Source organism: Amyelois transitella, chromosome 2 (assembly GCF_032362555.1).
Source record: "Amyelois transitella isolate CPQ chromosome 2, ilAmyTran1.1, whole genome shotgun sequence".
NCBI classification, from domain to species: Eukaryota; Metazoa; Arthropoda; class Insecta; order Lepidoptera; family Pyralidae; genus Amyelois; species Amyelois transitella.
The window spans coordinates 4,597,149-4,618,482 of record NC_083505.1 but is presented as its reverse complement, the minus strand read 5'-3'; the positions used below and the strand labels follow the sequence as shown (position 1 = coordinate 4,618,482).

General features: G+C 38.5%; 3 protein-coding genes across 4 annotated transcripts in view; 1 reads left to right on the top strand and 2 right to left on the bottom strand.

Annotated features, from left to right (window-relative positions):
* Positions 1 to 21,334, top strand: part of LOC106143115 (dedicator of cytokinesis protein 11) — a 34,355-nt gene that overhangs the window by 9,054 nt on the left and 3,967 nt on the right. Inside the window, exons 13-32 of one of the 2 annotated variants that reach the window (XM_013345109.2) lie at positions 446 to 718; positions 811 to 927; positions 2,470 to 2,652; positions 2,849 to 2,986; positions 3,103 to 3,298; positions 3,395 to 3,465; positions 3,559 to 3,718; positions 3,943 to 4,179; positions 4,530 to 4,650; positions 5,247 to 5,390; positions 5,805 to 6,022; positions 6,305 to 6,541; positions 6,900 to 7,060; positions 7,323 to 7,443; positions 7,614 to 7,700; positions 8,043 to 8,167; positions 8,510 to 8,651; positions 19,399 to 19,811; positions 19,932 to 20,148; positions 20,730 to 20,895. In XM_013345109.2, the coding sequence (XP_013200563.1) occupies positions 446 to 718; positions 811 to 927; positions 2,470 to 2,652; positions 2,849 to 2,986; positions 3,103 to 3,298; positions 3,395 to 3,465; positions 3,559 to 3,718; positions 3,943 to 4,179; positions 4,530 to 4,650; positions 5,247 to 5,390; positions 5,805 to 6,022; positions 6,305 to 6,541; positions 6,900 to 7,060; positions 7,323 to 7,443; positions 7,614 to 7,700; positions 8,043 to 8,167; positions 8,510 to 8,651; positions 19,399 to 19,811; positions 19,932 to 20,148; positions 20,730 to 20,895 (3,527 nt within the window). The remainder of the gene's footprint in view (positions 1 to 445; positions 719 to 810; positions 928 to 2,469; positions 2,653 to 2,848; positions 2,987 to 3,102; positions 3,299 to 3,394; positions 3,466 to 3,558; positions 3,719 to 3,942; positions 4,180 to 4,529; positions 4,651 to 5,246; positions 5,391 to 5,804; positions 6,023 to 6,304; positions 6,542 to 6,899; positions 7,061 to 7,322; positions 7,444 to 7,613; positions 7,701 to 8,042; positions 8,168 to 8,509; positions 8,652 to 19,398; positions 19,812 to 19,931; positions 20,149 to 20,729; positions 20,896 to 21,334) is intronic. The other variant, XM_013345110.2, reaches the window with a different exon arrangement.
* On the bottom strand, positions 9,048 to 15,553 carry LOC106143117 (venom acid phosphatase Acph-1). The gene is made up of 10 exons (XM_013345114.2): positions 15,379 to 15,553; positions 13,711 to 13,841; positions 13,258 to 13,325; positions 12,931 to 13,038; positions 11,727 to 11,808; positions 11,400 to 11,557; positions 10,866 to 11,048; positions 10,345 to 10,465; positions 9,673 to 9,920; positions 9,048 to 9,486 (listed from the first exon to the last, which is right to left on the bottom strand). The coding sequence occupies exons 1-10, from the start codon at positions 15,408 to 15,410 to the stop codon at positions 9,337 to 9,339; spliced, it is 1,281 nt and encodes a 426-aa protein (XP_013200568.1). The 5' UTR covers positions 15,411 to 15,553; the 3' UTR covers positions 9,048 to 9,336.
* LOC106143118 (venom acid phosphatase Acph-1) lies at positions 16,053 to 19,022 on the bottom strand. The gene is made up of 7 exons (XM_013345115.2): positions 18,691 to 19,022; positions 18,327 to 18,437; positions 17,838 to 18,077; positions 17,403 to 17,588; positions 17,085 to 17,205; positions 16,672 to 16,883; positions 16,053 to 16,295 (listed from the first exon to the last, which is right to left on the bottom strand). Exons 1-7 carry the CDS (start codon positions 18,835 to 18,837, stop codon positions 16,137 to 16,139), a joined length of 1,176 nt encoding a protein of 391 aa, XP_013200569.1. The 5' UTR covers positions 18,838 to 19,022; the 3' UTR covers positions 16,053 to 16,136.

Below are 21,334 nucleotides of genomic sequence, written 5' to 3'. Positions count from 1 at the left end.
ACGAACAATATACTCAAATATAACAAAGTGAAATCAACTAAATATAGACCTGCTATAAAATTCTTGTTTTTTTTTAAAGTTTGTCTGTCTGCATTATGCTAAGTATAAGTTCCCTATCTATTTTACATCCTGATAAGTGTTTCTTAGAGGTGACAAAGTTTAAAAAGCACTTACATAAAAGTTACCCATTTTTAACATTTACATTTTACATACAATCTCAGTGAAAATACAGGCTCTGAAGCTCTGATTCTGTGATTCCGGATATAATGGTGCACTACATATTCTTTTGTAGCTTGTGTAAATTAATTAGGGAATTTTATAACCAAGATTTGGTTCATTCATCCATTGATAGTTTTACAAATTTCTTCTTGTTCTACGTCGAAACCTTATTACTGAAGGTCGTGACCACCATAAAGATTATCTTACCGCTGCAATAAATTTACAGAACACCGGGCCAGAAGTAGTGTGGGTTGAAGCCGAGAAGCAACTGTTCCGATGTCAACTAGTCCTGGATTCCACTGTGGCCACCCGGGACACCCACCTCCACAACTTGTTCAGCCAGGCCGAGAGGCTGATCCGCTGCAGTTCTCCCCCCACGTCCCCCTCCCCGCCGCCCTGGAATGACGTCTGCAACGCGTTGAAAGCGGCACATGCTGTGAAACTCAGTTCGCTTATCGCCTTCTTACCAACTATTTTCAATCAGCTGTTCGAGTTGATGGTATGTGATCAGCTTTTTAGAACTTTTAGTTAGTTTATGCGTAGTGTATTTTTGTAGGTGTCAGTTACAAGAGCTTATTGTGTATTTTTCAGACCTATGAAAAAAGCTACACTCAGGACATGGGCTATCAAATCGTGAAGCTGATTGTGCATTTTGTCCATATGATACATGATTACGGGCGAAAGGACCTACTTGATAGTTACGTAAAGGTATTAATTTTAATCTATTTATTTTGTGTTTTGAAATGCTTTTTTCTATCGGTTCATTGGCAAAGTATATATAATATAATATTTTCATCTGTTGTAGCTTTTGAAATCGATAAAGTTTCATAATTATATCCTCTAAAACACGGAAATTGTCAAATGACTCATTGCGCCAGAGTCCATTAACCGCCCTCTTTCCTTCCGCAGCGTCGTCGGCAAATTGTATGCTAAGGTATTGATTAATAGAGTCAGGAATGAAACTGATGACAAAATATGGGATGCTCAAGCGGGATTTCGAAAGGGAATGGGATGTACTGATCAGGTGTTTTCTTTGCGGTGCATAGCCGAAAAGTTTTTGGCCAAGAGTCAAAAAGTCTATTGCACATTCGTGGATTTGGAAAAGGCCTATGACAGAGTTGAGAGGAATGAATTGTGGTCAGCACTTTCTATGCATGGGGTGAGCAGTCTCTTGATACGAGCACTGAAATCCTTATATGAGGATTCGAGTGCTTGTGTCAGGATAAACGGAGCGCACACTGAGTGGTTTAAGATTGAGAAAGGTGTTAGGCAGGGATGTGTTGCGTCACCGTGGCTGTTCAACCTATTTATGGATAGTTGTTTGACAGATTTGAAAGAGTCTGAAAGTGGATCAAGGATGAATGAATTACTCGTCAAATGTCTGCTCTATGCCGACGATCAGGTTATACTGGCGTCATCAGCGGAGGAGTTACAGGAGATGGTAAACTGTATGCATGAAGCTTTAAAAGAGAAAGGAATGAAAGTGAACGTAAGTAAAACTAAAACACTGGTTTTTGAAATGGAGAAAGAAATGACAGCATGTAATATTTTGATTGGAGGAGAAAAAGTTGAGCAAGTGAAAGAGTTTGTATATCTAGGATCAAAGTTTACATCAGATGGCAAGTGTGATAGTGATATTGAAAGGAGAGTGAACGCGGGGAACATGGTGAATGGAGCTTTGCATGCCTTTATGAGCAGTCAGAAACTATCCAAAAAGGCTCGACTGGCTGTGCACAGGGGCGTGTTGGTCCCGACATTAATGTATGGGAGTGAAAGTTGGGTATGGCAAAAGAAGCACGAAAGCAGAATAAATGCAGTGGAAATGAGAGCGTTAAGGAGTATGTTGGGTGTGAAATTGAGTGACCGGATAAGGAACAGCGTGATAAGGGAATGTTGTGATGTGAAAGAAGATGTAGTTACAGGAATAGAAAAGGGTATGTTGAGATGGTTCGGTCATGTGGAGAGGATGAATGAAAACAGGTTGACTAAGCAGATATACAAGGAGAGTGTGGAGGGAAAGGTCGGGGTGGGAAGACCTAGACGAACATATCTTGATCAAATTAAGGACGTCCTGGTGAAGGGTCAGGTCAAAAGTGCCCGAAACCGCCGAGCTTGCATGAAGAGAGTTATGAATGTGGATGAAGCAAAGGAAGTATGCAGGGATCGTGGCAAGTGGAAAGAGGTAGTCTCTGCCTACCCCTCCGGGAAAGAGGCGTGAGTTTATGTATGTATATATGTTTCCTTCCGCAGTACGTTTTCAACTGCGTAGAGTTCAAACTGCACACAGTATTGACGGCGCCTCTTCACATGTTCGTCGACCCAAACCAGCAAGACTTCTTACTGGGACACAAGTTCATGCAATACTCCAGTTTCTTCTTCGATATTATTGTAAAAAGCATGGCTCAGTATCTTATCAATACGGGGAGGATAAAGGTAAGAGAAATCTATATGAATGGTACTAGTGTTAAAACGAAATATATTTTGTTCGCCTTAATTTAACAAAAATGGGTTTCACAATAGAGATGATTAACCAATTTGTATGGGAGAGTAAATCTATTCGTGGTTGCATGACAACATTGTAATGCCTAAAATAAATCTAATACTCTCTTTATTATAATTATATTTGTAGATGTCAAGAAACGAAAGGTTTCATGCGGATCTATTAGAAAACATAGACAAACTTTTCAGCGTTGTGGAGCCGGCGTATATTCTGCAGCAGCCTATGCAGACGCATATTTTTAACAAGAACTTAGCTCTCTTTCTGAAGGTTTGTCTTTTCGAAAATTATTATCATCACTGAATACTTAAAAACTGTATTGATTATCTTCAAAAATGACACAAAGTTAGTTTTCGAGTCATTATATTAATTTTTTTTTATTGCAGTCATGTTTATCATTCATGGACCGCGGGTTTGTATTTCGCCAAATAAAGAAATACTTGGACAAGTTCAAGGCGTGTGACCCTAAAGCGCTGTTCGACTTCAAGTTTACGTTCCTACAAACTATTTGCTCACACGAACACTTTGTACCGTTCAACTTGCCATTACAAGCCAATGTCCTTGCCAAAGATTGTGACGAAGGTTTGTATTCTTTTTTATAAGTATTTCCTTTTAATGGTTGTGATGATCAGAATATATAAAGTTTATTTTCTTAAAAAAAACTTACTTATATTTTAGATCCGACGCGATTGTGTCTGACAGAAGAGTTCATAATGCGTCATTTTCTTGCCGGGAATCTTTTAAAACAGGTAATTTCCAGAGCTTTTATATTTCAATACTGAAATCGGTTTTCTCAAAACTACTTGTTCTTCTTTTATTTCAATGTAAACGTTTTCCAACAGGTAGAACAATCTCTTAGAGAGGCTCCACAAAAACGTCGAGTAGCTTTAGGAGTGTTGCGGTGTTTGCTCACCAAACATGAACACGACGACCGATACCGCACGCGACAATGTCGCGCCCGCCTCGCTATGTTGTACGCGCCGTGGATGACCGTCGTTTTAGGTGAGAACATTACGTAGATATATTTTATCTCGTGTTGCTATGTAAAACGAGATGAGAATCACTCGTTATAGCTGAGTACACACCAATCCCGCATCCGTTCGTTAACCTTCATTCCTCTGTGTATACGCAGCTAAATCGAAGATCGTCGTATGCTAAATATGAGCAAGAGATCAAAATATAGCCAATCAGACATTTTTGTTGCAACAAAAGCTTTTTTATCACAGAAAATGCCCACCGTCTTGTAACGAAAACTCTCGCTAGCCCCGTGATAGAAAACGACCATGATAAAATTGACGGTGACGGTACTGCCAACCTGGCGGTCAACGTTCAAAAGGAAATGACGTCAGCGAGTAGTACGCCAAGGAGGAACCGATTGACTTTACATTTTGACCACACGCCTATAAGAAATTCGGCTCATTTCAAAGACCCGCCCGTCATACAGAATCATATGTATGTAAAAGGTATGTATTATTTTTTATTTTAACATTAGGGTTCCATGTTATATTCGACGCCAGTACGTTTTTTTGTTATGTCCATTGGAGTCCATTCAATAACTATCCCAATAGGAATATTTAAATGTGATTTAAAGACAAGCTTTGTCTACGATAATTTAAAATGTTTAATACTTTTCCGAAATTCCCACAAATATTTTTTTACTATTATTAAAAAAAGCTCGGCACGTATTCGTCATACTACCCCAAACTTTAATCACGTTGAATTAAAGTTCATTTCATGTTAAACCTTGCATAGTTTCTCGTGAAGTTTTCCCTATGTGTGCTTGTTTGTATCCCACGTGCACTTATGTTTATAGATCACGCAAACAATATATCACAAAGTTCACTAGAGTCTGTATCGACTATGTCCGGAGGGGACTCGCTTCCAAGGAACGTGGGGCGGCTAGATTTGACGGAGATCGGGGATCAAGTCAACAGGTAGGTGATAAGGATACTACACAAATCGTTTGATTTACATTCGATGCTATCGATTGGTGATGTAATTGACAGTTTTGGCTACAGCTATCAATCGATTGACTTATGTGTGTTTTGCGATGGCATCAATTTATGGCTTTGTTTAAACCTCAGAAAACCGCGATGAACTTCTCATGATTTCACGCATTTTTCTCTCAAACGAATATTTATATTTCTCTTTTTTGGTATGAAGTCCCTAGATGCCAAAATGGCGTAACCTTTCCTTGAAACAAGATTTGAGGTAGTCCTGTAAATAAGACGTGAGACGAGAATTTTTACAATAAAAAAAATTCACTAGTGAAATTTTCATCAAAACGTCATTTAACATTCATTTTGTTTCGTTTATTTCATGTGCTTTTTCCTGCCTCTGTCTATTATAGGACTATAGTACAGCAAGCTCAGGAGATAGCTGTGCCACCTCGACTTGATTGGTGTATCGGAGGTGGCTCAGGTATCTCCTGAGCTGTGTGTACTGCTACCAAGCTTCTTTCAGTGTACAAATATATCTACTCTGATGTGTTCTTATAACATGGGTTGTGGTGCTATTGTGTATGTCTCAGATTCGGTGTGATGTCAGCCGAGGAGGTGCGCGATGTGCTTTTGTGTTTCCTGTTTGTGTTGAAGTACCTGGACGAGGACCGGCTGGTGGAATGGTGGAAGACCCATACGCCGGCGCAGCAGCAGTCCTTCTTCAATGTTTTAGAGTAAGCTACAAACAAACGTGAACATCAAAAACAAAAATTAATCTTCCTTAGCGGATGTCTACGTTAAAATAACTATCGGTCTGCAAAATTTCGATGTCGGGCTGTGTTGATAGTTCAGTTATCTGTCTTCTTTTTCAGACATTTAATCAACACCAAAATAAACTGGTGTTTTTTTTTGTATAAAGTGTTCCAAAAGTTAATCTTACATAGGTAGACATATAATCTTCATTGCTTATGGAGTAGAATAGTCGTAATATTCGAAAGCCACATTTAGCTAGATGGTTAAAGGAAGAATTGAGAATCAGAGATAATGATCAGTTGCTACCCAACCGCCTTTAAGAATTCACTGATGCCTTTGTACTTTTATTAAGTGCTAAATTCGCTTGTTATTATCTATCCACTGTTCTCTTTCAGAATATGCGCCGAACAATTTCAATACGTGGGTCGCAAACGAATTCTATCTGAACTGAAAACGTCTACACCTGACAGTAATGGTAAACCCAAACCGATCAAAGCGAGAACATTACCCGCCAGGATGAGTCCACCAGACTTCTCTAAAGAGCCGCCAATTATTGTGGAGAAGAATAACACTGTCAATAGAGAGAATCTCGTGCCTACAACTGTGACTTCAGGTTTGTATAATATTAACTGAAAGAGATTACTCTGTGAGCAGCTTTTGCATAAGTACTGATTTGTTTTTGTTCTTTTTATTTATCTGCTTCTTAAAGCCAGACCTTCACTCTACTACTGCCCCCGTAGTATTGCACGTGCACCGCCGGTTCTATCGCGCGAAAAGCTATCGCTATCCAGTTTCACGTCGATTAAAATAAATTACCCAACATTAAAAAATACTTTATTTGCTGAACATAATAATACTTATTTGATATTTTTATTTTTAAATATATTTTTTTTAGAACTGGAGTGCATTGCCGAGCACACGGTTCTCTCAGCGGGATGTCTCGCCACAGAAGTGGGATTAACCCTAATAGACCGATCCTGCCTCTTCATGAAGAACATGGGCGCTGTTGATGGCCTCGCCGCAAAACCCTACCTCAAACTATTACAGTTCCCGCAGAGCGAGACACTGTATAAACATCTATTTGCTGCTCTCAGAGCGTATATCAACCAGTTTTCTGAGACGTTATTCGAAGGTTTGTTTAAATGTCGATTGACACGAATTTGTCCTTAACATCTATAACTGTATGTTCGTTTATAAATACGGATCACCCGTATGATTTCCGTAGTATAAAATCGCGCGATCTTCACCTATATGTTGACATGCTACACGCTTTAAAAATCTCAAGGTGACAGCTGAGTTTAAAAACTTAGCCAAATACTATTACAGTATATCATTTATCACTTGTGCTGTATCTGCAGGACTCGGTATACTTATGAACGAACACCGAATGAAAATATTATAGTTATGAAAGCCATCATTAGTTGTTTAAAATGCCTTCAATATTGCATAAATTCAATTTAATATATATTATTATTATTTTTGCCTCGTAGGTGGCAGCACTTTATGCGCAGGAGTGGTCAGCGCGGTGGTGAAATTGTGCGAAGCGCGAGCTGCGTGGCTGCGGAGAGAAGCTGCCGCCGCGTTGTATTTACTCATGCGCGCTAATTTCCAACATGGCGCGGGCGGAAATCTCACCAGGGTTCATTTACAGGTAGGATATTGAATGTTCTAACATAAACTAGTAAAAAATTATAGCTAAAATTTTGCCGTGCTTGTTAAAAAATATATTAAAAAAGACACTAACAGTATTCGTTAGTTGAATAATTTCTTTTTTTGTTTGAAATATATGCTAAATTCAGATTTCTAATCTCACTGTAACTTTCGAAATATGGATACCGGATAACGAACGTGAAATTACTGCATTGTCGAGCCAGCTTTAGTGATGTATCTTGAAAAATATTTTTTTATTACAGGTGATCATAGCAGTGTCCAAATTGCTTGACAATTCGACGGCTCTCAATTGCAAGCGATTCCAAGAATCTCTGTCTGTGATCAACTGTTTTGCGACCGGCGATAAAGCTATGAAGGGAACGGGTAATTATTTAAATCTTTACCATTACTTTGGCTTGGATTCAGTCATTTAGTTTAAATCTAATTAATATCCTAGTTGTTTTTTTTTATATTTGCTAATCATCATTTATCCATATTTTTGCGGGTATGATGGTAGATTAAGTTTGCAGTACAAATTATTCTTATTTTGACAGGACTATCAAACGAAGTAGCAGAACTCATGAGGCGAGTACGCACTGTAGTAGGCGCAAGAGCGAGATTAGCAGGAGGAGGGGGATCAGGTAATTACGATATATTAATTGTAGTTTGGCAAACATTTCAAAAACTTCGTCAAATCAGCGAAGAAAAGTATTGGACCCTTGGCTTAGAAGCGACACCGCTAAGAAAATTAATTATTGACCTGATATATTTTGGAGCTGGTTTTCCCAGTTGGTTATATTCTCAAGCCTGCGCCTGTACCATGGCAAGCGCGACGTTATGTTTATCGCGCAAAATATTACGCTGTCCCGCTTCACGTCATAATAAAAAGCGAAATAGCGATAGTTTGTCGCGTGATAAAACCGCGTCGAGCGTGCCATGCTACGGGGCTGATGCACTCAGATGATTTATAATGACGTGCGCAGGCGGCGTGCAACTCGCGGAGTTACAGCTGTCGCTGGCGGCGTCGTGTCGCGCGACGCCGCGACTGCGACACGCGTGGCTCGCCACGCTGGCCGACCACAACGCCAGGCTCGGGGACCACGACGAGGTACTGATTACACTTCATATCAAAACTGTTTTTATGAACTATCCTCACACAACTGGAATCCGAGATCCCTAAAAATATCTTTTATATGATCAGGCATAGACCATAGACCCATTATCTATGGTCTAGTAGAATTTGTCACTAGCCAACGAGATTATAGAAAAATCTGCCCTTAATATATAGGATTGTAGCATTTGCCCACGGCTTCGCAGTCAAAAATTCTCAAATACAAGATTATAATCATCTACTACTAAATACGCGAACTTCCAAGAAAAATGGTTAAATAGTTTGATTGATTTACCAAAAGGAGATTAGTGATTAATAGTCTATCTTATCTTTTTGCAGGCAATGTGTTGCCAGTTGCACATAGCAGCGCTAATAGCAGAGTATCTGAAACTGCGCGGAACACAAACGTGGGGATCTGACGAGTTCGCAGAGATATCAAAGAACATACCCCGCGACGAGACCGGGCTCAAGATCGATGAGGGTGAGTGAAACTATCTCCTTTTATAAAGCCAGCTGTAAGCCTCGTCTTCGTCTGCCCTAAATCTTTAATATTTTGTATTATTGAAATTGTCACCCAATCTTTTCCTGATGAACGCAGTCAGAAGTGAAACGCCTAAGAAGAAGTAGCTTTTTATCAGAAGCTCCAGAATACCAAAAATCAGGTATGTACAAAAGATTTTCGTGATCTACATATAAACATAAATGTGTAGAATCACGCGGCGTGATTTAGGCCTTTCGTGCCTTGCCTTACCTTTGGCATCGTAAACTGTTTCTTAACTCATAATGTTTCACAGGGATGACTGAATATATGACAAGGATCTCATTCTTTCTTTTATATGTTGACAGCTTTTTACATTGACAGAAATAAAACTACATATTAAATAGAATTAAACTATATTTCTTTCACCATAAAATCCTCATAAAATCCTTTATAAGCACAGCCTGAGTTCTTTCGTTTTCATATTAATAAAAAAAAATAAAAACTACGATCGGTGCGTACTTATAATGGCCGTGCATTGATGAAAATATACACAATTCAGAATCATTAAGTTGTTTAAAGATTACAAAGTTACTACTACTAAGAATTTGTCTTTTGCAATTTCTCCCCCGTGTCACTTTATTTTCACAAAACCGTAATCTTACAAACACAACTGTTTCAACATTAGCTACGTAGGGACTGGTGCGCAATCTCCCTTGTAATTTTCCGTGACGATATGTTTAGTTAGTTCTGTGAAGATTTCCAAAGGACATAGCGCGTTGCAACCGGGAACCTCCATCAAGCGAGGCTCTGCCGAATCATCGTCCCAGTAGTATATCTGAAGTAAACATTAAAAAAAATAATATTTAATGACAGTAGGTACTGTACTTACAGACTCATCATAGTGAAGATTAGAATTAGAACATTAGACTACTACTTCTTCGGTTTTATGAAAAATAATATACATAACTGGTTTTCACAAATATTTTCATAGAAATCAAACAATCGTAATGCAAAATGTTACCTTAAATCCGAATCTCTGTCCATCCGTCAAGGCGTTTTGTTCCTTATTCCCTTGCGCAGTAGGCATTCTTTCGTGCAATTCAAACAGCAAAGCGGCCCCGGGGTCTGGTAAACGTGGTGGGGGCGCCACGCAGGCTGCAAGTAACGCCGCCACAGTCACGGGGGTGCCCGTCCGAACGATCACACGCGGTGTTGGAGCACCCGTCGTGATGGATACTGCTTCCTTTATTATCTGCTGTAGAAGAGCTCCTGTGACAAACATTTATTTCTTTAAAACTATATTGCACAAAAAAAATGTACAAAGAGCGGACTTAATACCGCTTGGTATTCTCTATCAGTCTACCAGTTGATCAAACAGAAAAACTTTAAGTTGGTGGTGCAATAGTATAGTGGTATAATAGTGGTGCAAAGTGCACATGCATACTGCAAAATACAAATATTACAAACAAAAAAGTCCTGTTACAAGCACTTACACTTACATTTAAATGATATATTAATATTTCTTTGCATACATGCTGTCCATGGTTGTTCAGAGATTTGATGATAGAATATCATGAAGAGGAAAGAACAATAGATTGAAGAAAAGCGGAAAAATGGAAGCAACCCAAAAAGTACTGGATGAGCAAAAAAGAACAACTCGTGCTACCCAAAAGGTGCTTGAATTTATGCTTACCACCACTCAATTTTCGTAGCAGATTATTGTGGAACATCATGGAATATTCCAATCTAGCAATATCCAACAGCCTTCTTTTGACGTACTTCGACCACTTTGGGTTCGCCACTTTTATATCATCCTGCAAACATTAGTAGGTAACGATTAAATATTCGAAAAACTCATAGTCAAATAAAGTTCTTTAATTTTTGGCATTTCAACCGCTGGAGCGGCATCCACTAGTGGGCTTTTACTGCTGGACAACCGTCGTCACCTTAACTCATTAGAAGCTATTTGCAGCCAACGTCTTCCCACATATTTAATAAAATCACGGACTGGCCGCCCGATTCATATGCTGTGCTACCTACGTGGTCGCCACTTCACTACCTTATTATCTGCGTTTTACACACCCACCCATTGTCACCACTGCGAGTCAATCCACTAGGGACTTTTATTCTACGAAATGCCTCATTCCTGATATGATCACGCAGACCAACAGCTCTATAGCTTGCTTTTACTCTTTAGAAATTTAAGGATACAACCTGTATAATGAATAAATTATTCAAATGATAAGCTTCTTGCGGTGTGCTGAAATTGGTAGACGTCATATGCGCTATCTTTTGGAATAGGTCCCGGTATGGCGTGAGGAATCCTTCGTTTATGAAAGCCTTTAGAATCCTCTGCTTCTCTTGGTTGTATCGGGGACAGTTCTCGTGGTATAATAACTGAAATAATATTATAAAGAAAAATTGTATATTGTTTGTAACTAATAAACTTTAATCACTACAGTGCCAATTTTCAAGAAATTTGAAATAGAAATTCTAAGAAAGGTTACTTTGATTCCTGGAAATTACCATGGGAAGCCTCGGGTAAAAATATTGTACACTTGTTAAGCCATAACATAGCAGCTAAAATATAAGAGAGCCGCCTATGCTGTTCAGTAGGACTACGAGCTTTCTGGGCGACAAAAGCCAGCGGTTTCTCCGGTCTGCCCCAGTCTGTCGTCAGACGATGAACTTTAAAAACCAAGCAAACCTGTGAGAACACACAAAGATCAGAAATAGAGAGATACTTACAAAGTCGGTACTTGGATGTGGATACGTGTACGGCACGGGTTGCCAAATTATGGTCTCGTTCCAAATTTGTGGTTCTAGGGGTGGCCATAACCCAGCTGATATTAGAAGGGCTGTCATCTTGCTCAAGTCCGTGTCTGAAGCTATTACGATGCTGTTATCTGTCAGTAGTAAATCGTATCATTTAAGGTACATGTCAACCTACTCTTAATGACTCAATGAACACGATACTCTTATGACTATTTAAATACAATGTAGTTTGTTCTTACTTATCTAAGAACAACATTCCATAAAAACAAATAAGTTAAATATGAAAAATATCTTACGTACCAGCTTCGTAATAAGGACCCAAGAATTGGTCGTATCTTTTCCTAAGTAATGCGCCCATTTCGAAGGTCAGCATTTTTCCCTCCTGAAAGGAAAATATTTTATTTTACTTTCTTCATGAACTTTACTTTTAAATCAGTAAACCTTAGAGCTTAACTTTATTTATAAAAAAGCTTTGTTGAACAAAGTAGTTGTGTGACGTGCGATGCGAATGCGACAGGCGACGGGACAATAAATCATTATTAATGTGTGACGGCTATCTGCGTCTCGGCTCCCTCCGCCGCCGTTTAGCACCTCCCGACCTTCAGGAATCGGGCTCCCTCCCAGCTATTCACAGACCGGGAAGTAAACACTTCGAAACGCATTTGTTTTGTACCAGTGTTCTTCCCCTCTAGGAAAGAACTTGAAACATCTTTACTACTGACATGTGCCTTGGCATTGGTTTCCGTGGAAATTCCCGTAAAATATAAGTGGACTAGCTTTCGCACGCGGCTCCTTAAAAAGTTTTTCTATGTCATTTTCCACGCTCCAAACTATATGTAAGCAAGATATAGTTTCGATCGATGCACCAGATTAATCGTGAAGGTACAACAAACAAAGATACCATAAAATAAATTATATCCAGAATATTTAGTAGGTATATCCATAAAAAAAAGGTCTGAACATTCAAATGCACATAAAAATGCAATCATTTATTTTAACAATGTCGACTTGCAGCCAGCGGATGATTCGTGTAAGTTATTGTGTACATGGGATAAACGGGTGGCCTCGTAAGCTATGCATCGTTATTTTAAAAACCCGTGAGCGATCATTCACGGCTATATAAAATTTGATGAATGGAGGAAGTACGGTAGATAAGTTACCATTGTTGGGAACTAGAACTCCCGCGGTTCCCATGACAAACATAGATTGATAAAATTTTTGCCAAGTAGTTCATCTTCTCAAAAACAGATGAATATATTTCTCTAAGCTAAGTGTATTCTTAGTTATTTTCTTCAAAACTCGAGTATTGAGTATACTTTGCTTAGTCAATAGGCAACGTTTTACCCGTCAGTGCTACCTGCTTTACATCAATCCCTGTTAAGGTATTCACACACGGCATAAAGTATTCCAATTATTTATCAGCAGATACAAATAATACGTGATACTGGGCGAATATGTTTTTTTTTTAAATTGAGAAATTTCTAAATATATTGTAGTCACTTACATTAGTCATGGCGCCGGCGCCGTAAGGAGCGAATACGTGATCAGGCGGTGGAGCCCCAAGCATCGCCAACTCTTGCTCGTTCGGAGTGCGCTCCCCATGTGACATCAACTGCACCATTATACGTAAAAATTTAGTTTAAAAAACCCACTTAAATTTAAAAAAAAAATATTAAGAATAAAATTACTCGGCTGACTAGCCAGAAAATTATTTGGGTGTCTTTTCATAACTCACCAATTACAAAACAGGCCATACCTACAAAACTTCTACTTCCGACTTCTTGGTCCGATATTCATAAAATTTAGAAACGCATAAAATGAGATAACTTACCACATGAACTTGACGCAGTGCTGTGATATCAACAGTGCTGTCTTTCATTAGTATCACAGCAATGAGGGCTGAAAACAGAATGAAATATTTTTTCCTCTAGAATAAAATTTATTCATTCCTATTACAGTAATGCAAATTTCTCTTTTTGTATAAACTCAACCAACATGATATAGCTGACGCATACCACCACAATCCCTCGCGAGTCTATTGATTTTCCATCACACTGCTTCTGTTTGTTAAGACTGATTTTCATGATTCTCTCTCTCGTCATTTCAACCTCCGCCACAATGCTTCTAGGCTTAGAATTCGTGAGTTTATTTGTAATCTACTCTTCTTAGATTTAAAACCTAACTCTTGTTTCTTCCTAATGGAGTTAAGTGGAACCTCCATGAATATTTTAGGGAGATATGATAAAAAATATAAGAAAAAGAGTAAAGAGAAGGAACTACTCACTGGCGATAAGCAAGACGCCCACCAACACGCCGATGCAGCAGCAGATGTGCTCGATGCGCCCACCCGGCATCGTCGGCAAAGACGCGGCCGCGTCCGTCGCGTTGGTGGGCTCATCCTCGCGGCCCTCTTTCCTTCATAAACATGCAGAAATGGGAAACAATAAAGTTTTTAATGCAAATGAAGTGCCAATACCAATGGCGTGCCGTTTGGTTCGGAAATTTCTGGAACTCAGTACATAGTAAATGCTTTTGATAATTTCTTTGCAAAAATCCCTGTGGAGCTAACTTCTGACGTTGACTCTTGTCCATTGCGTGCTGAAGCCTTACTAAAAAATCCCATCACGACTCCATCGAATCTGTTTTTAAATTTAAATATGTTAACTCTGAGAATATAGTAAAGGCGTTTAAACAACTTAATTTGAAAAAGTGGGAAGACCATTGGGGTATTTACAGTTGGCTGGAAGAGATTGCTTAGCGATAAGTCCGCCTTTGCTCAACATATTCATAATGTATGTTTCTAATACAAATGTATTTTTTATGGGCAATGAAGATAATTTGTATTGTATTGTATGTCTGTTAGTATTATAAGTCAAATGCTACGGAAAATATCCACACGGAACAATCGGCCGTCACCGGAGCCCTCTGTCAAGGTGCTAATTATATTTGACTATTGGTGAGCCATTGACAATAACATTACTTCAAGGTTCTAGGGAGAAACCTAGGGTCGTCACAGCTATAATTGCTATACCATTACAATTTATATTTAAAAACAACGCAATTTTGATAAAACACGAAATAACATGCATAATTATGACATCTTTATGCATCAAACCTAATGAATGAATTAAACAAATTCGTTTGTTTTTTTTTTACTGAGCCCAATAAAAACTGATTAAGGTTTGCAAAATTAATGTTTTAATATTACAATGTGTACAAAAACAATTCGCCGGTATCAAATTTTGTTAATAAGTTATTTACTTTGTTACTTATTCTGGTTGTCTCTGTAAATTTTGTTAGCATCTATTAACCTACGTATGAGAAAATCAGCCCGAACAAACTCACATTTTCTGACTACAAGTCAGCAGTTCTACATAATGATCCTAATTGCGACCACCTCCCACTAAGTCTTGTTGCATATCCCGACTTCACCGTGGTGCCATTTAAGTACACAAACACGACAACACTACTTTTGTATGTGTATAAATCGAGGCAGGAAGTGCACAAAACGCGAGGCGGTGCTCCACCGAGTATACGCCGGGCACTGGGACCTCACAGATTCACGGTCGACTCGACCTGTCCACTCAGATGATTAACTTTATCCAATCGATTGTGCCACGGTACAGTCACATACAAAGCACACCAACTGCAGGCAACAATACACGATCTGATATTGTATCTCGAACGACAGAGAGGCGGTTTTCGCCAATACCATTTTTGTCAACTAAAACCGAAGTTGTCGTATTAGATGAGGTACCTATTAGCATGCGCTTGTGTCATTCAATTTTGTTGTAAAGATTGTTTGATGAATTCACTTTTTTTGTCAATGGGCGGTTATAAATTATATTTTAATTCTAATTCGTCAATGTATACAGTTGCATTCAGCACTAAAAACTATACGAGTGCATGAAATCAATATTAAATAAGTTCAAGAAAAGTAATTCATACTTACTTTTTGCAAAATATGCTTAGTTTCTTCACCATTATCAGTTAATTAAATAACTTTTTCAATTATAAAACAACTTGAGTAATCAAAGGAGATCAGATGACTGTCTATGAATATACTTAATAGATAAAATCTATGCAGCCTACCCTATTGTAAAGATAATATGGTAATGTTGGGTTGATTTATTTGATCACAACTAAACCTCTTCTTATCAAACAAAAAATAAATTTATCACAAACTAAATAAGAATATCACAAGTGTCATTGCGAGAGCAAATGAGTAAGAATTCGATTCATAGACATAACAGAATCCTAGTACCATACCTGTTTAATGTACTATAATAAAAATCATTTGTTTCCCTTATTGAAACGTTCCTGTACTTTTTCAGATATTGTTATCACTCTTTACCATTATTATTGCATTCTCAGCAATGAGCATCAAAGCCCAAATCCATCAACGACCAATAAGGTAGTATGTAAATGATATTTTGTTAGCATTCCGTAAATTATTTTCAGAATTTTTGTGCAGCCTATGCCTGACTGAAATACAAAAGTTGGGAATTCGTGATTCATCAAGGTTTTATGGATACTTGTCTTTGTTCAATGTTTATAATTGCAACAAGACTTCATAGACAAATGCACCAAAGTAACATTTCATTTAATTGATAAAGAAAACGACAGTTTCAAACATCACAGCCTTTACTCATCGACAACCATTCATTAAATATTTGGTGATCAAAAATTCACTAACATTGTTTCACTACATTAGTCTGATATAGCACACACTCGCTTAAATTCGTCGTAAGACATTAGACTATCCGCTACAAGGGTTGAGAAGGTGTCATAGTCGCATAGAAGGCTTTCCCCACAACCTTCAAATGGAAGAAGTTCGGCTGGTCCTCCTGCGTCTTTGGCGTAAGGAGCCTGTAAATTGAAAACAACTATAAATCAATGTTAAGTATATAATTGACAGTTCCTACTTTACTCTCGTTCATTAGTTAGATACAAGCAGAAAGTGCAATCGGAAATTTGACTACTTTGTGAAAAAATATCTGCGCACCACTGTGAAATGATTCCTCAAAACCTTTATCTCGTATTTTGTAAAGTTAAATATTTTTGCATATGCCAAAAAACCCCTTTTTGAGAACAACTTCAACAGTGCTGGCCTGGGATATTAAGATAAATGAAAAGGGACGTTCCCCAATAAGTTCGCCAACAAGTCTTGTTAAGATCAGTTTCTGCACGTCTCTGTGCTTCACGGATTCATAGGAATTGAACCATAAAATTGTACAGTACATACAGCAACAACAAACTCCCCGGTGGAATTCCTTCTCCTCAGCTCCAGTGAGAAAGTTGACCCGTAACTGGGTTGGTGTGGCACAAAGACCTTGGCGGCGGCCATCAGAGCAGCCACGTTGTTCTCGTGAGCCGAGTATAGCCGCATCTTCGGTTGGTCCTCGTAGCCTTTGATGGCGTAATTCATTGAGTCTATGATCTCCGTCATTAGAACTCCTAAAAATGCAATATATTTCTATTTAATTTTTTATTACATACATATTACTTATGTAAAAAAACTCATCCAAAAAGGATTCTCATCACCTACATATATTGGGTTTGACGCCTTTAATGTCGTAAAAGCTTCAGAAGTAATCAAAAAAGCTGACGAAATGTGCATTTTCACGCTTTAGTTTTGGTCAAAAAATAAATACTTACCTGCTGAGATCCTTTTAAGTTCTGTAGTGTAATACTCTACCGCATACTCAATTTTTGTCAGTTGTTGTATCTGTGGCATTACCACTTGTGCCCATTTCGGTGGTTTTATTCCAACATTTTCCTAAAACGGAAAATATATCGATCTTATATCTTTCAATGTCTGAATCGTAGCCAATATCAAAATTAATAAGATCATAGGTTAAGCCTTTGCTTGTAGGAATAAGTTATCGATTCTTGTATTTTAATTTCAATTCTTTAGTGGTAAATTTCAGTTATCTAGAGGTTGAATAAGATTGATAAGATCACATGTATACGTACCAATGTTTGAAAGAGATTGTCTAAATAAAACGTATCAATAGAAGTTGTGATGTTGCTTCCAGTCTTCTCAGATAGATAGGCAAAAAGTTTTTCATAGGGTCGCACCCATGATTGGATTTCAGGCGTTTCTTCGTACACTTGAGCCCTTTTCTTTAGGTAGAGCGGACAATTGTACCAATATAACAACTGAAATAAAAATACGATCAGGATTCGATATGGGATATATCCGAATTAAGATTAGATGTAAATAATAATAAAACAAAAAATTAAACAGAAGTATTAACAAATGGATGAATTTATTTGAGAGAAAGATATCGAGTTGGTCAAAGATGGCATTGACTCTTTCCTTCCGCCTTTTTCAAGTGTTGAGCTGTGTTAAATGAACCCTCCTATGACTTCATTCTCTTCTTCCTCCTATAACCAAAGAATACTTACGTCGTCTATATTAGCGTCTATAGTGTTATAAGGCACTGGCTGCCAGTCCAGGTCTGGGTTCCATTTCTGGGCAGGCAGAGGCGGATAGATAGCCGCCAGAGCTGACAACGCGGTCATTTTCGTCCGGTCAAAGTTCGTCGTTCGTACCACTATCTCATCAGGCAGGTACAGTCGGGATATGAAGCCATCATACCTTTCCCTTATGTATTGACCCACTCGGTAACCGCACTGTTTCCCTTTCTGTTGAAAACATATGTGTACTTATATGTAACACAAGTCTCGTACTTACTTCGAGGCTAACTTAATCGATGTAATCTGTTCCGTATATGTTTATTTATTTATAATTGAATGATTTCTACGTCGTGCTAGTAGTTCATACTTAGCTTGTTTTTTTAGCACTTGTATTGTTTAATCATAAATTTTAATTGTAGTTTGTTTTTACATTTTTTATGTCTAAATTAATAATTGTATAAAATATTTATGACTTACATTTGTAAGAGCTTTCATCCCATAAGGGAAGAACACATCTTTGTGTTTTTCTCCTTTCGTGAGCAGGTCTAATTCTTCTTGATCAGGGGTGCGATCACCATGTCGAAATATCTACAAAGTTGAGAAAAACTAACATGTAAGTAATATAAAAACGTGACATTTCTTAAGTATGGCTGTTTCATGATTCTGATGAATTGTCTCACGTGGACGATATGCATGATTGGCCAGCGATCCTGATTGAATGAACGATTTGCGATTCATATAGGAAGTAGGGGTACACGTATATCGGGCGTGACCTCTCGTTTCAATAGCGAAATTGTGTGCACGGACACTACCTCTACATATATCGTCAGCGCGGACATACCACAAAGGCTGCCACCAGTTCGGTGTCGGCGACGTCGTCCGGCATGGCCAGCGCCGCGGTGTGTTCGACGACGAGCCCTGCCGTGGTGGCGTCCAGGCCCCAGGCTATCGTGGCCACGAATGCTATCACCACATAGACCGCTCGCATTTTCCCCCTATGTACTTAATCCCGCCTATCGCGTGTCAATGGCGGGCGCGCGGCCGCCTGCTGATTTCGACTGCAATGAGCCAAGCTTCCGCTCCGTTTAAATCGAGGTACATAGAATAATCAGTCGGAGGGGCACTGCCGCGCGAACGCCTTTGTAGATTTTCATTCAGACTCGGGTGAAGTACATGATCGCGACAGTTTTATTGCTGTCGCGTGAATGAGACGATCTTGCTGTTATCTCTATATAAACAACGAAGCCTATGTTAATGAATTATTGAAATTTTGTTGATATGTGTTGCTATTGGAATATGGACTATTTTACGTTAAAGATGTTAAATATGATTAGATAGATAGTTTTTTAATGAATATTATCGTTAAAGTACTCATAACAGTAAGTTTTGATTGCATTATACATAAATTAAGGTCGGTTCTGATAAAAAATTAATATTTTGCTTTTCCAAATGACGACACACACCCAAACATATATTCCTTAGACTCGGAACAAATATCAAATTTTAGAAATGGAAATGTATAACATAATACTATAATTTATTGTTCCAGGTATGGTCGAGGTGCATTACAACGAGCAAGCTCTCCTGGATCAACTGATGATCTGCACAGAATACATTGACAAAGCGGAGCGTTACGAACTGTTGGGCCCACTTTATCGCCTCATCGTTCCAATATACGAACGCCGCAAAGACTATCAAGCTCTCCTCACATGTTACCAACACCTGACCAAAGCCTATGCCAAAATTATCGAAGTTACAAATTCAGGGAAACGACTCCTTGGCAGATTTTACCGAGTAGCTTTCTTCGGGAAGGCCCATTTCGGGGAAGACGAGGAAGGAATCGAATTCATCTATAAAGAACCGAAGATAACTTCTCTGAGCGAGATATCAGAGAAGTTACAAAATTTCTACGAACAAAAATTCGGTGTTGGCAATTTGAAAATGATCATGGATTCGGCACCGGTTCGTATTGCTAATTTTAAAACATTACCACACAATTATCTCAATACTGATTTTTTTTATAGAATACACAAATACTTTTACTTTGTTAAGTGTATTAAATTAAGTGTGAACGAATTGCAGGTGAACCGAGACGAGTTGGACAGCAAACTAGCATACATTCAAGTGACGTGGGTTCGACCAGCGCCCTGTGGCGTAGCTACTGCTAGTGCCAGCACCGAGGGCTCATTCGAAAGGGTTCACAACGTTAAGCGGTTCATGTTCGAGACGCCCTTCACTAGGGACGGTGCGGCCAGGGGGCCAGTGCATCATCAAAGGCTACGGATCACAACACTAACTAGTAATTATTTTTTAATAATTAAGTTTATCTGTAATATACTGGTAGTCTCAGTGTAATGAGCCGAAGTTTAGGGTTCCATAGGATGCATCATATCAGGCGGTTCAAGTTTTGTTAGCTAGAGGGCCACCATCACCATGCACCATCAGAGATTAGGAGATGTTTAGGTTTACAACACTTACAAGTAAATTGTGTTTTATTAACCTATTATAACCAAAGTCTAATCTAGGTTAGGTGCACAAGGCAAAGAATATCAAAAAGGAGTCACTTCTTGGCAGAACCACTGCTGGGTCTTGGTAAAAGCGGACCCCGGTGTCATGATGCCAACTATCACAATCAAGAGAAAAGTATAGGACCACCATATAATAATTTACCTGAAATCACTACTCCTGGAGTATGGTATAGACGTAGAGAAAGACAATACATACATTTAGAAATGTAATCCTTCTTTTGGGTCACACACGGATATTTAGAATAAAACTTAATTTTTATCTAAAATTCCATGTTTTACTCAACACACAAAACGATACCATAGAACTTTCAACAGCTTTCCAAAATCAAAACTTTTTTCTCCTTATTCGTAGCTGAAAGCTGGTTCCCGTACGTCAAACGTCGTGTACCAGTGGTGGAGACGCAAGTTGAAGAAAAGAGTCCTATAGAGGTGGCCGTCGCTGAGATGGAAAGCCAGGTTACTGAGCTGACGGAAATCGTCAACGCGAAGGCGCCAGATATAAAGAAACTACAATTAAGGTCAGGATGTTCTCAGATTTTTTTGGATGTTATATGTTATCTCCTGGCATATGTTCTAACCGTTTAAACTCTACTTCTTTTTTTCCTAACTCTTTGCGGTTTAGTTAAGTGGATCCATTCTCATTCATCTCCTTTTATTTAATTTGAGTTCAGTACAGGTTTATGTGTTAGATGTTTCAATTAAAATTCACTTACTACCCGTTGTTTATTTTTGTTTCCATTTAAAAATATAAGAGAATTAACATAGAATTCGGAATAATATAAGACTATAGAAATGCTGAATGTGTCGTCTGATGATTATCTGATCTAAGTATCATGACCATCAGTCACCATAATATGTTCATCATACTAGTATTTGACGGTTTTCGCTGCGCAGAAACGGCGTGTATTGCAAGACGACATAAGATTTCTATAGTGTCAAGTACAATACATATATGGC

What these genes read in the sequence shown, in the direction of transcription:
- LOC106143118 (XM_013345115.2), bottom strand. Translation starts at nt 18,837, where the DNA reads ATGCGAGCGGTCTATGTGGTGATAGCATTCGTGGCCACGATAGCCTGG. An exon ending in GGATGAAAGCTCTTACAAAT is followed by an intron (nt 18,078 to 18,326) that starts GTAAGTCATAAA and finishes TGTTTTCAACAG; the next exon opens with AAAGGGAAACAGTGCGGTTA. An exon ending in TAGACGCTAATATAGACGAC is followed by an intron (nt 17,589 to 17,837) that starts GTAAGTATTCTT and finishes TTTTTATTTCAG; the next exon opens with TTGTTATATTGGTACAATTG.
- LOC106143117 (XM_013345114.2), bottom strand. Translation starts at nt 15,410, where the DNA reads ATGGTGAAGAAACTAAGCATATTTTGCAAAAA. An exon ending in GCGCCGGCGCCATGACTAAT is followed by an intron (nt 11,809 to 12,930) that starts GTAAGTGACTAC and finishes TTTTCCTTTCAG; the next exon opens with GAGGGAAAAATGCTGACCTT. An exon ending in CACATCCAAGTACCGACTTT is followed by an intron (nt 11,049 to 11,399) that starts GTAAGTATCTCT and finishes ATATTATTTCAG; the next exon opens with TTATTATACCACGAGAACTG.